Genomic DNA, 12,463 nt, shown 5'->3' with positions numbered 1-12,463 from the left:
AGACATAGCATTATTCAGATTATGTCAATATTGGATGAAGGAATGAAAACTATACCTCACTTCCTACTTTATAAATTCACTGAACAAATATGAACTGGATACCCAAAATGTGCCACATAGTCTAGGTTCTGGATATACAATTGTGAATAAAATAGAAATACATATAAGAAATATATTATTGTAATCACACTCAGTAATTCTGTTTCTAGGTATTTCTCCTACAGATAAGGGATACCAAGATAAGGTATGAAGTGATTTATGTGTAAGAATATATCTCAGTTGGTAGAGTGCTTGCCTAGCATGCACAGGCCCTGGGTTCAATCCCCAGTACCACCACACACACACAAAATTTATAGTAGCAGTTCTCATAATAGCGAAAAATTATGAATATTTTAATTGACCATCAAAAGATCAAATAAATTATGATACATTAATTATTCAGTTATTTAAAAAGAATAAAGAAGCTCTATACATATTGCTATTGAAATATTTCAAAATACACTAAGTGAAAAGAGGATTTAGGGTGTAGCATAGTGGTAGAGCACATGCTTAGCATTTGTTGTGAGGTCCCTGGTTTAATTGAGTGTGTGCTCCCCCCCATACATGTGTGTGTGTGTGTGTGTGTATAAATAAAATAGTGTATAAAATGTACTATGTATATATGTACACACACACACACACACACACACACACGCACGCACACTAAATGAGAACAAACATAAAAGGTACCAAACTGTACAATAGGCTATTTGTGAGGAAAGCAAAGGAAAAATACATATACATATTTGTGGATATATGGGATTGCTAAAAGCAGTTACCTACAAGGAGATGAAATAGTTGGCTGAGGAACAGGATATGAGAAAGGTTTGGAGTCAGGATGCAGCTCAATGGTAGATAACTTGTCTAGCATGTACAAGACCCCTAGCATTGTAGGGAAAAAGAAATTCTATACTTTCTTTATAATTTCAGATTTCTTTCCTCCATTTTTGTTAAAGCAGCTCAAGTTGACTAAAATATATAGTACTATACATCACGGTTTGGTAGTGGGGATTGAGATAAGAATGATACATGCTTCAGATTTTGCACATGCTGAGCACATGCTGTACCACTGAGGTATCATCCTAGACATAATAGTACTTCTTAAATGATGTTTAGTTTTGTTTGTTAATGAAGACTCTAGTTAGTCTCAATTTCCTAAACTTTTTATATTGGTTTATTGATCAAATTAACTAACCTAACTTCTACATAGTTTAGAATTTTGAAAAATATTATATTTGAATTCTACTAAATTGAAACTTAATTTTAATAACTCTTCTTTAAAAAAATTCCATCAGTATTTTAGAGTCATGTCATTTTGAAGAAAAATGTTTAGGAAATTTGAAATTTTGAACTGATTGATTTTACTCCAAATCAATTTTGCTTATTGTTTCTTAGAATAGTGAATCATTTATTGCTAAGCATACTTTTAAATATGTATACTCTACTTAAGAGTTGTATCTTTAGGTCAAGTTAATAGTGTTTCTTTTTTTTCTTTTTTAAAGAGAGAGTGAGAGAGGGGGGACAGAGAGAGAGAGAATTTTAACACTTATTTATTTTTTTCTTAGTTCTCGGCTGACACAACATCTTTTGTATGTGGTGCTGAGGATCGAACCCGGGCCGCTCGCACGCTAGGCGAGCGCGCTACCGCTTGAGCCACATCCCCAGCCCAAGTTAATAGTGTTTCTTAAATGTCAATTTAAGGTGGAGAGGGATGGCTATAGTTATATAAAAGTCGTGTTATATTCATGAGCTTTGTTGGTTTGCTAAAATGTTTGCATGACAATTCTCAGTGATCTACTTTCTAGCCTTCTCTGTGAAACAGAAATTAGTTTCTTTGGAAGCTGGGGTATAGCTCAGTGGTAGAGCATTTACCCAGCATGCATGAGGCACTGGATTCAATTCCTAGCAACACACACACCAATTTTTTTAATTTAAGAAAGGACGTTAGTTTTTCTGACTAAAGTATAAAAAGAGTCATGTAACTACAAATGGGAATAATAGTGACAGAGAAATACAATTATGCATGTGTTTTGGATTTTTAGGAGCAAAAGAGTTTTGTTCTAAAGTATTGGTTTGTTCTGGAACATGACAATGTGAAGTGCAAAACTTAAGAAAAGTGAATTTTATTTGCCTTGGTATATATTACCTACTTCTGAAAGATATTGGATAGTGCTACAATTTTGGCAAAGTTCACTCAATTTTACTGAGCTTGTTTCTTTGGCTTACTCATTAACTCCCTCACCAACAATGTTAAAGGCTTATTTTTACCTTCTGTTCAGATAGATTTTGAGTTTTCTCAGAATAAATTTTCTTTGCTCTATATATTGACTTTGTCATATCCTTAATTTTTAAGAAAAGGAACAAAGTTTCCTCATTTGGAAATAGCTAAAGTTCTTTATAATTGTTAATAAATATAACAATACTTATTAATAATATAAATAATCATACCCTTGGTATGTTTATTTTTTTAAGTATTTATTTTCTCTTGAAATAAAGTAACGAAATGGTCTTTCTCAGCTATCCATGATCCTGTTTTAATCAAGTGATATCTGATATCTCTTTTGATTTTATCTTCTCAGGGTTAAATCTTTAATTAATTACTTAATTAATTTTGGACACTGGCGTTGAATTCCGCACCTTGCTCATGCTAAGCACATACTCTACCACTAAACTATATCCCCAGTATCTAACTCTTTAATTTAGAAAAATAAAAAATTTCATGATATATTTTATATCTAGAAATCTCTTTGAAATTTTCTGGAGAGCCCCTAGAAAATTACAGAAATCTGTTTTTTGACCTTATAGAAAGAAAGATGTCAAAAATAATTAGGTTTATTTCTTTATTTCAGGTGCTCCATACTTCCTAGCAACACTACTCTAAGATCATCATAGGAAAAGTGACAAATAAGTCAGAAAAGTGAAAGCCTTTCTTGGCTCAAATTTTTTTTTAATGTACTTTATTTATTTTTTTTAAAGAGAGAATGAGAGAGGGGAGAGAGAGAGAGAGAATTTTTAATATTTATTTTCTAGTTCTCGGCGGACACAACATCTTTGTTGGTATGTGGTGCTGAGGATCGAACCCGGGCCGCACGCATGCCAGACGGGCGCGCTACCGCCTGAGCCACATCCCCAGCCCCTGCTCAAATTTTTATAGGTAAAATTTTACTAATATAGGGCTGGGGATGTGGCTCAAGCGGTAGCGCGCTCGCCTGGCATGCGTGCGGCCCAGGTTCGATCCTCAGCACCACATACCAACAAAGATGTTGTGTCCGCCGAGAACTTATAAATAAATATTAAAAATTCTCTCTCTCTCTCTCTCTCCTCTCTCACTCTCTCTTTAAAAAAAAAAAAAAGAAGAAAAAAAATTTTACTAATATAAATATATCTCAAATTACACACTTTATGAGAAGGTCCTAGAGATTTTTGCAGTGCTCTTATTTCCCTTGGGGTAAACGATGATCAAATTCTTGAGAAACAATTACATATTATGCTGTAATAGGAAATTTTACTCTCCTCCCTTCTGATATTCAGCCAAATGCTTGAAGGCTGTAATATAGTCAAGAGGTCAAACTTTGTGCCTTCAAGAAGGGACAGTCTCAGAGTGTCTTGGAAACTACCAGATGCTTTGAACTGTAACACTTTGACCTACTGTTAAATACTTAAAAGAAGAAGAAGAGCCTTTGTAGGACTCTATTTAGTTTGGAAATAGCTTCATGAAAGTAGTCCACTGATCCAAGCAAGATCCATAATAATTACACAGGCAAATTTAATCACAATGCTTTTTGAATATTGTTTAGTTGTAATGTTCTATTTTAGAGGTATATTAGGTATAGAGGTATAAGAGGTTAACTCTTCTTAACCTATCTTTTGATCTATTTATTTTTCATCTTTGGAACATCAATTTTATTATAAGATTTGTGAGAAATAGAAATTTATTTAGAAGAACCTCTGCTATACCCCAAAACATGGGAGAAAGGGCAGAGAAGAACAGGGCTGGGGAAAATGTCCCAGGAAAAAGTTTTTGATGTCTCTTTCAGATGGGGGCAGAGGAGCCCACTCGTCTCCAGGGGGCAGAGGAGGCCACGGGCAGGTTTCACTTCTCCTCTAGCAGCTGTTCTGCCTAAGTAAGATCTTGTGTGATCTGTCTACTTGACTTTGCCTATTTCTCAGCTATCCACTTTCATTGGAGCCACTTTTGTTCTGAGTCCAGGTTGTGTCTGTTCTCCTTTTACTGAAGCCACTTTTTTTTCCCCACATTTTTTATTGGTGTATTATAATTGTATATGCTGATGGGATTTGTTACATGTTTGTACATGCACACAGTACACAGTATAGCAATATAATTTGGCAAGTATCACTCCCTAGGTATAGCCTGTGGCCCCACCATGGGGTTACTCAGTGGAGACAGAGCTTTCTTCTGATGACACATCCTGAGTGTACTTGCTGCACTTTGCCTCCCACATATTGCTGCTCAACTGATCAGAAGTTGGAATGAAGGGGTGAAACGACATGCTGGAGGGAAGGGATGCTATGCTGGTAGTGGATGTGCTTACCTGCAAGCTGCAAGGGGAGATGTTACGCAGTCTGGCTCTTTTGCTGCCCTTGGAAGCTGATGATCATGGAGCAAAGGGGAAGGAATGAAGAGCGGACTCACTGGCACTCTTTGGGTAAAGGGTGAAGCTGGAAAGAACTGAGGGGAATGGACAATGCCAAACCTCCAGCTGTACAGGCTTAAGTTGGACTGTGCAGTCTGTCCCCTGGTTTTTCTGGTGCTGGAGCAGCAGTTATATCACCATTGCTTCATCACATTTTTTGGTTACCAGAGATAACGTAGGTATCATATAGGCCATAACCCAGGTTTACCCAGGCCCATCATTATTGAGGGGTCCAGGTGTGTGGGAAGTGAGTGACGTGGTGAGTATTCCTCACCCTGGCCCAGCCACTGCTGCTCTTTGATTTGGTCTACTGTGGGCTTTTGTGTGGACCACAGTCAGTATTTGATGAAGCTTTTCACCTTGGCTGACATGTGGGAGAAGATGCACCTTGCATGCAGAACTTGCTTCCTCAGCTGCTCAAAAGTGGTCCCATTAAATAGGAGGCACCCTGTGACCATGAGGTACAGGAGGACACTCAGGCTTTAGACATTCACCACAGGGCTGTCATACTGTTTGAGCTCTAGAGCTCAGTATGCCAGTGTGACGAAAATCGTGTCCCACTTTTGTCCAGTCATGGACCTGCAAACCAGGCTGAAGTTACAGAGCTTGGTATTACCTCCAGCATCTTGAGTTCAATTTAGTGGGCTCTGTTTTTGTAAACTTAAATTTTAAAGTGGCATATGATTTTAAGCCCTCGGAATACAGAAACTACTTGTAAGGAATCTCCTTGCATTTCATGGCAATACTCAATAGAAATATGTACTCCTTTTTACCTAGATATAATTGAATAAATTTATTGTATTAACCTAAAATTTTCTCTTCAAGAATAACTCTCATAATCAGTTATGACAAGTGCTATCCAAAACAAATTGACTTTATATGTGGTGTCAATGCCTACAAAACTGTTGCAATTAAATTGAAATAGTGCTAATCCCATTCTTACAGGTGTTAATGAAGGGTACTGTTTGGCAGGCCCAGAAATCTAGCAAATGTTTGAAGATACTCAGGAGAGAAGCTCACCCAAATTCTTAGATACTACAGGCAAAACCTAGTGGATAATTTCTTGAGTTTGGTTCCCTATCCTTGGGATAGCAAGTTACAGAGCCTTTTAATAAAAGTCTAATGTTAGAATTTTTATGAAAAATTTCAGATAGAAATTAATCTTATATACTTAGTAATTGTTCAGTGTTTCATGGCTCTTTTTTTGCAAAGCAAATTTGAGATCTACAGAGTTAATTAACATTCTTGGGGAACCTAGGTAAGGTCAGGCCAAACCTAATAAAACCTTTCTATTTGTAATCAAAATAGTCTTGACCCATTACTTATGATTGTAAGGAAGAGACTCTTAAAAAACATCATAGAAGACTTAGATAAAACAGAATTACTGGATGTCCTTTTAGTAGAGTGCTAAGTACTACTTAATGGATCTTTTGCATATTATCTGAAGGGATATGCACCTTTGATTATCTTTCTGTTGGTCATATTATGGTTTGGATATGAAGTGTACCTCCAAAGACTCATGTGTTGAAATCTTAGACCCCAGTATAAAATGTTCAGAGGGGGGCTCTTGGGAATTAATTGGATCATGCAGGCTGTGACTACATCAATATAGTAATGGACTAATCCTTGGATGGATTAGTACTTTGAAGGCATTATTGGAAGGTGATAGAAAATATAGTAGTTGGGGCCTAAGTTAGAGGCATTAAGTCACTGGATGTGTGCCCTGAAAGGGAATTATCTTGTCCCCAGTCCATCCTCCCTCTTTCTGCTTCCTGGCTGCCATGAGGTGAGCAGGTTTTCTCCCTGACATTCTCCTACCAAGATGTTCTGCCTCACCTCAGGCCCAAAGCAATGGAACCAGCTGTCCATGTATTAAAACCTCTGTAACTGTGAGCCAGAATAATCTTTTCTTCTTCTAAGTTGTTTGTTTTTTTAAGGCATTTTGTCCCAGTGATGAAAAGCTGACTAACACAGGTATCACATTAATTTACTTTGCATTTCTACAGTAAAATACCGGAGGCAGTTAACTTTACAAAGAGAAAAGCTTTATTTAAGTTTTAAAGGTTTAGCAAGCCTACCAAAGGTTTAGCAAGCGCTGCCACTCAACTGCATCACTTTGTGGTATGGATGGCAATGATTTTGTCAAAGCAAAAAGCGTGTCTCCAACCACAGCAGAAAGCTAGTGGATCAGAGTCCCACAATCTTTTCCAGGGCACATCACCAATGTTCTCTCATTAGGCCTCACCTCTTAGGCCTCACCTATACCACAGCATCTCCCAACATAGCCAGCCACCCTGGGGACCAAACCTTTACATATAACTTTTGGGAAATATTCATCCAAACCATAGCAACTAAACTGTTTCACAACTCTCTTAGAAATTAAATTGTAGAAAACAGAAAATAATACAAATAAACTATAACCTACAACTTATTTCTACTATGTAGGAAAGATGGCTGCATTACATTTTATTGCCTTTTCAGGTACTAATCAGTTTCTTATCAGTGAGCAAATTCTGATTTGCTATATGTCTGCTCTTCAATTTTTTTTTTTTTTTTTTTTTAGTACTAGGGACATAGAACCCAGGAGTACTTAACCACTGAGCCCCATCCCCAGTTCCTGTTTTTTTTTTTTTTGTTGTTGTTGTTTGTTTGTTGTGTTTTTGTTTGTTTGTTTTGGAGACAGGGTCTCTACTAGGTTGCCTAAGGCCTTGCTATTGGACTCAAACTTGTGATTCTCCTGCGGAAGCCTCCCAAGTCACTATTACAGCACCACATACCAGCTGCTCTTCAATTTTTATAACAGTTTTTATGAGTTAAAATCTGTCATGTTGTTATGGTTTGGATGTGAGGTGTCCCCCAAAAGCTTACCTGTGAAACAATGCAAGAAGTTCAGAGGAGAAATGACTGGGTTGTGAGAGTCTTGACGGAATCAATGATTAATAATCCCCTAATAGAGATTAACTGAGTGGTAACTGAAATGGTAGAATGTGGCCGAGGAGGTGGGGCTTAGGGGTGTGGCTTTGGGGCATATATTTGTATCTGGCAAGTGGAGACCTCTCTGCTTTCTGATCACCATGTGAGCTGCTTCCATGTACCACACTCATCTGCTATGACGTTCTGCCTCACTTCAAGCCCTGAGGAATTAAGCCAGTCTTCTATGGACAAGACCTCTGAAACCAAGAGCCTTCAAACTTTTCCTCCTTTCTAGTCGTTCTGGTTGGGTCTTTTAGTTGCAACAGCAAAAAAGCTGAATAAAATACGTGTTAAAATAAATAAATAAATAAACCAAACACACTGTTACCTGTGGAATAGCTTTTAATCTCCAAAGACCTCTTCTTCTGTTTAATCATGGGGTAATGTCTTAAAATTTGTGACTATAATTCTACAATCCATATCAATGGCACTTTCCCCCTTACCTTTCTTTTCTATTTCCTGCATTGTTTTACTTTTTTGAAGGCAAAGATGAAAGCCAAGGATGGGGGCTGAGATGTGGGATAAGGATGTGGGCTGCATTGCTTACAAGTTGTTTGTTTTGCATTTCAAGTTTCATGAGAACTTCTCTATTGAGACTCAGTGTACTATCTTTCTTTTTCTGTATTCCCAAATTTCTCTCCCAGCCCTAGACAGTTAATGTCTATATGTGATGGTCAATTTAATATTACAAATATGCTATAGGGAGGTCTTATTCTATTGTGGAATCAAAGCCGAGAAAGCCAAACTATAAAACAGGAAGGAATGAAATGTGAGAATAAGAAGTGTTCGGAGTAAGAAAAGACTGTGTCTCATGGATTCCTCAAGACTGTCTGGTTATAGTCCCTTCTTGTAAATGATTCCATTCCCGATCTTCAGATCCAAGAGACATTTCAGTGTATTTAAGACACGTTTGTCTTCTTTGCTTAAAGTAGCTTAATTTGTTGTGACTCAAAAGTTATAATTCATATAAGTTGTATAATTGCTTAATGCTAAAAAGCATACTTCATATTCTCATAGGGCCTTAAGAGCACATTTATATCATGTCTATAAGCTATATGTTTTAAACTGGTAGGTAAAATTTTGAATCTGCAAATTGCAAATTCAAATCTGCATTTGAAATGCATATTCTCTGTTTAGCTTATAATTTCTATGTAATATTCAATTAAGAAATCTCTAAATCTTACCAATCTTGTGCTGTTGAAATACAATTTCAATATTAACATGAAAAAAAGTCATTTAAACTTTAAACAAGAAAACATTAAGCTGAGGACAGTGGTACATTCCTATAATCCCAGCAGCTCAGGAGGCTGAGGCAGGAGGACAAGGAGTTCAAAGCCAGCTCAGCAAAAGCAAGGCACTAAGCAACTCAGTGAGACTGTCTCTAAATAAAATACAAAATAGGGCTAGGGATGTGGCTCAGTGGCTGAGTGCCCCTGAGTTTAATCCCCAGTACCCCACCCCCCAGTTAGATTTTCGTGGTATAATAAATGTGGTATAATACATATTTGGTCTTTGTCCACAGTTCTTGGCATAAAATCAAATTATATACAGGGTCTGTAATATATAGAGCATCTGAAATCTGATTTTGTGAAATCTGTGAGAATAACTTAAAATCATTTTATCAAAGCTTGGGAAAAAAATCTTCAAAGAGGATATTTATGTTTCAAAAAGTTTGGAAAAACTAATTTACTTTGATAAAGATATCATGTATCATTCATAGTGAGCCATTTTCAAACATACCTGCATTTATGCTAATAAGGTGATTTAGGGTGGGACCCCTATATATCCTCAAAAGGGTGTTGATCACCAGAAAGACCAATTAGAGTGTAATGATATGGATTCAAGTGTACATAGGACCCTCTGCCCACAAATTCCCAAGCTGAGAAGTTGAAACTGTAACTCCCAGTGTGAAGGAATTTGGTGACAGTATTTAAGGAGTCAATTAAGATCACAGATAGGGCCTTTAATCTTATAGAACTGGTGTCCTTGTAAGAAAAAAAAGAAAACCAGAGCTCCCCCTGATCCAACCCTTGGTATAAGCACAGAGAAGACATGAGAATATGGTAAGAAGGTAGCAGTCTACAAGCCAGGAAGAGAGGATTCACCAGAAAACATGCCTAAGAGCACCTTGAACTTTAATTCTAGCCTCCAGAACTGAGAAAATAAGTTTCTATTTGCACCATCCTGTCTGCAGGGATTTTTTTTTTTTTTTTTTTTTTTTTTTTAGGGAAGCCCTAGCAGACTCTCATAAGTGGGGATTTTCAGCTTCTCCAATGGGGTCAAAAGGAACTAGAGGTTGAACTCTATAAACACTCTTGAATGAGATTCAGGGAACTTCCAGGTTAGAGAACACATAGAGGTGCTGGGAACCTGTTGTGCTGGTAGAAGGCAGGGAAGCTCTATGTAGTGCCCTGCCCCCAAACCATGCCCTGTGTTCTCTTCCATTGGCTGTTCCTGAATTGTATTCTTTGTAATTTATAAACAGGTAAATGTAAATAAAGTGTTTTTCTAAGTTCTATGAGCCATTCTTGCAAATTATTAAACTTGAGGTGGCATCATGGGAATACCTAAATTTGTAGTCATATTGGACAAAGTAAGGACTTTGAGGACTGGAGACATATGATTGGCCTCTGAAGTGAAGGCAGTCTTGAGAGACTTGTAAGTTTGGGTGATACTAGAATAGAACTGAAATACAGGATATACTGATACTGAAAAATTGAAAAATCAGAAGTAGTACCAGAAAACATCTCAATTTAGTGTAACATTTTTGCAATATATATATTTTGAATTATAAAACATTTGCAATCTTTGGTTCTTGTTTTATATTTATATTTTCTGAGGTCTTTCATAATAATAGTCTGATTAAAAAAATATATAGTTGGTAACATCATTGCAATTTAAAATCAAAACACAACCTGCATCTCATAGTAAAGCTAGGAAGTATACATATTACATGAAGTAATAAAACTTCTAGAAAGAATACAAATGATACATTATTAAGCACTGAACAGATGATTTTATTTAAGTTCCCCTTCAAAATGCATGTACATGAATAAGATTGTACATGATAAACAAAAGGTTACCTAGAGTTCAACAGTCATAAAAATAATGTAGGGCAAATTTTATTGATTTAAATAAGGCAAGTAAAACATGAGGTCATCATTAAAAAGATTATCAAGAAATTTCTCATAGTTGTATAATGAGCAAATATGAATATTGAAATTTTGGCTATTATTGTGCAGAAATGAAGGCAAGTACATTTCAAATTGTAAACACTTTTAATACATAATACCATTAAATCTTCAAAGTTGCTGGCAAGTTGTTTGATGTTATCCAGATCCTATAATATTTTCTCAATGTAAATTTTGGCATATTTGAATTCATAGGCCCAATTTTATATCACTGGAAAATAATAAAATTCCAAGGTATTTCTGCTTCTTTAAGTCATCAAATGACAAATGTAATTTTCTTGGCTAATATAATTCAAGTACAGTGATACAAAGGGACCCACAATACTGGGGACTGAACCCAGGGTCTCACACATGGCAGGCAAGGAAAGTCAACCTACATTCCCAACCCTTTTAAAAATTTTTCTTTAATTTAAATATTTAATTTAAATCACTAAGTTGCGAGGCTGGCCTCAAACTTGTGATCCTCTTGCCTCAGCCTCTTAAGTAGCTTGAATTATAGGTGTGCACCATCACAACATTGTGACAACACATAATTGTAATGAAACCAAATCTATCTGAAAAAAAGGGAAATCATAGAGTTGTTAAACAAAAGTGCAAACTAACATTAGAATCAATGGTATAGATTTATATAAGAATACTTATTTTAAAGCCCTTTCTCTTTTCTGAAACATAAACAGTAGATTGTATTCTAATTATTCAACGATTAACCACGTTTCTGTAGAGGTCTCTTTTAATTTTTATACCTGCTAACATGTTCACGAGCTATAATAAGCCTTTGAATTTGGGCAGTACCTTCATAAATCTGTAAGAAAAATATAAAACTAGGTTAAATATCTTTTGTACATAAATATCTTCATTTATTCAATATGTGGACAACAATAGAAGCTTCATTTTAATACTAAACTGAATCAAACTATATATAGGGTCTGTAGCATAAAGAGGGTCTGAAACCTGATTTTGTAAACCTGTAAGAATAGCTTAAAATCATTTTATTAAACTTTGGAAAAAGTCTTCAAATATCAAAGAAGAGGATATTTATGTTTCAAAAAATTTGGGAAAACTGAAGTTTAAAATTGCTGAAATACCTATCCAACTTTTCTGAATTTTCTTATCCAGTCACTTTCAGGAATTTTCTATTCTTCATATTAAACCTAATTTTTCCCTCCTGCTTCGTAAGCACAGAGATATTAAAAGAAACAAAGATGTTGGGAGGATTTGGTTTTGGTCACTTACATATTCCAAGTAGTAAGCACTAACTTCCATTCTAAGTTTCTAACCCTAGTTAGCCATTTGTTAGTTCATTTTCTCAGATGGTAGAGAAAAGTTAAATGATTGATAATAACATAATAATTACAAGCCTCAGGAAAGGGAGACTATTACCAGATAAACTTCTGATTTTGGATATGAACAAATTCTGGTCCTCAGTTTTTTCATGTTTAAATGGGAGGCTGCAGTATGTCTAACATATTATCTCTAGAATTCTTTTTTGGGGGGTGATTGGAGAGGTACTAGGGGATGAACTTAGGGACACTGAACCACTGAGCCACATCCTCAGCCCTAGTTTGTATTTTTTATTTAGAAACAGGGTCTCACTGCATTGCTTAG

At 36.0% G+C, this 12,463-nt stretch overlaps 1 protein-coding gene across 1 annotated transcript in view; it reads right to left on the bottom strand.

The window, feature by feature from the left end:
• Nucleotides 1-10,660: 10,660 nt before the first annotated feature.
• Nucleotides 10,661-12,463, bottom strand: part of Acadm (acyl-CoA dehydrogenase medium chain) — a 35,776-nt gene continuing 33,973 nt past the window's right edge. The window contains exon 12 of the mRNA XM_026409908.2: nucleotides 10,661-11,660. Coding sequence (XP_026265693.2) covers nucleotides 11,589-11,660 — 72 coding nt within the window. The 3' untranslated portion in view covers nucleotides 10,661-11,588. The remainder of the gene's footprint in view (nucleotides 11,661-12,463) is intronic.

Source organism: Urocitellus parryii, chromosome 11 (assembly GCF_045843805.1).
Source record: "Urocitellus parryii isolate mUroPar1 chromosome 11, mUroPar1.hap1, whole genome shotgun sequence".
Classification (NCBI taxonomy): Eukaryota; Metazoa; Chordata; class Mammalia; order Rodentia; family Sciuridae; genus Urocitellus; species Urocitellus parryii.
This window is presented reverse-complemented; position numbering and strand designations above follow the sequence as displayed.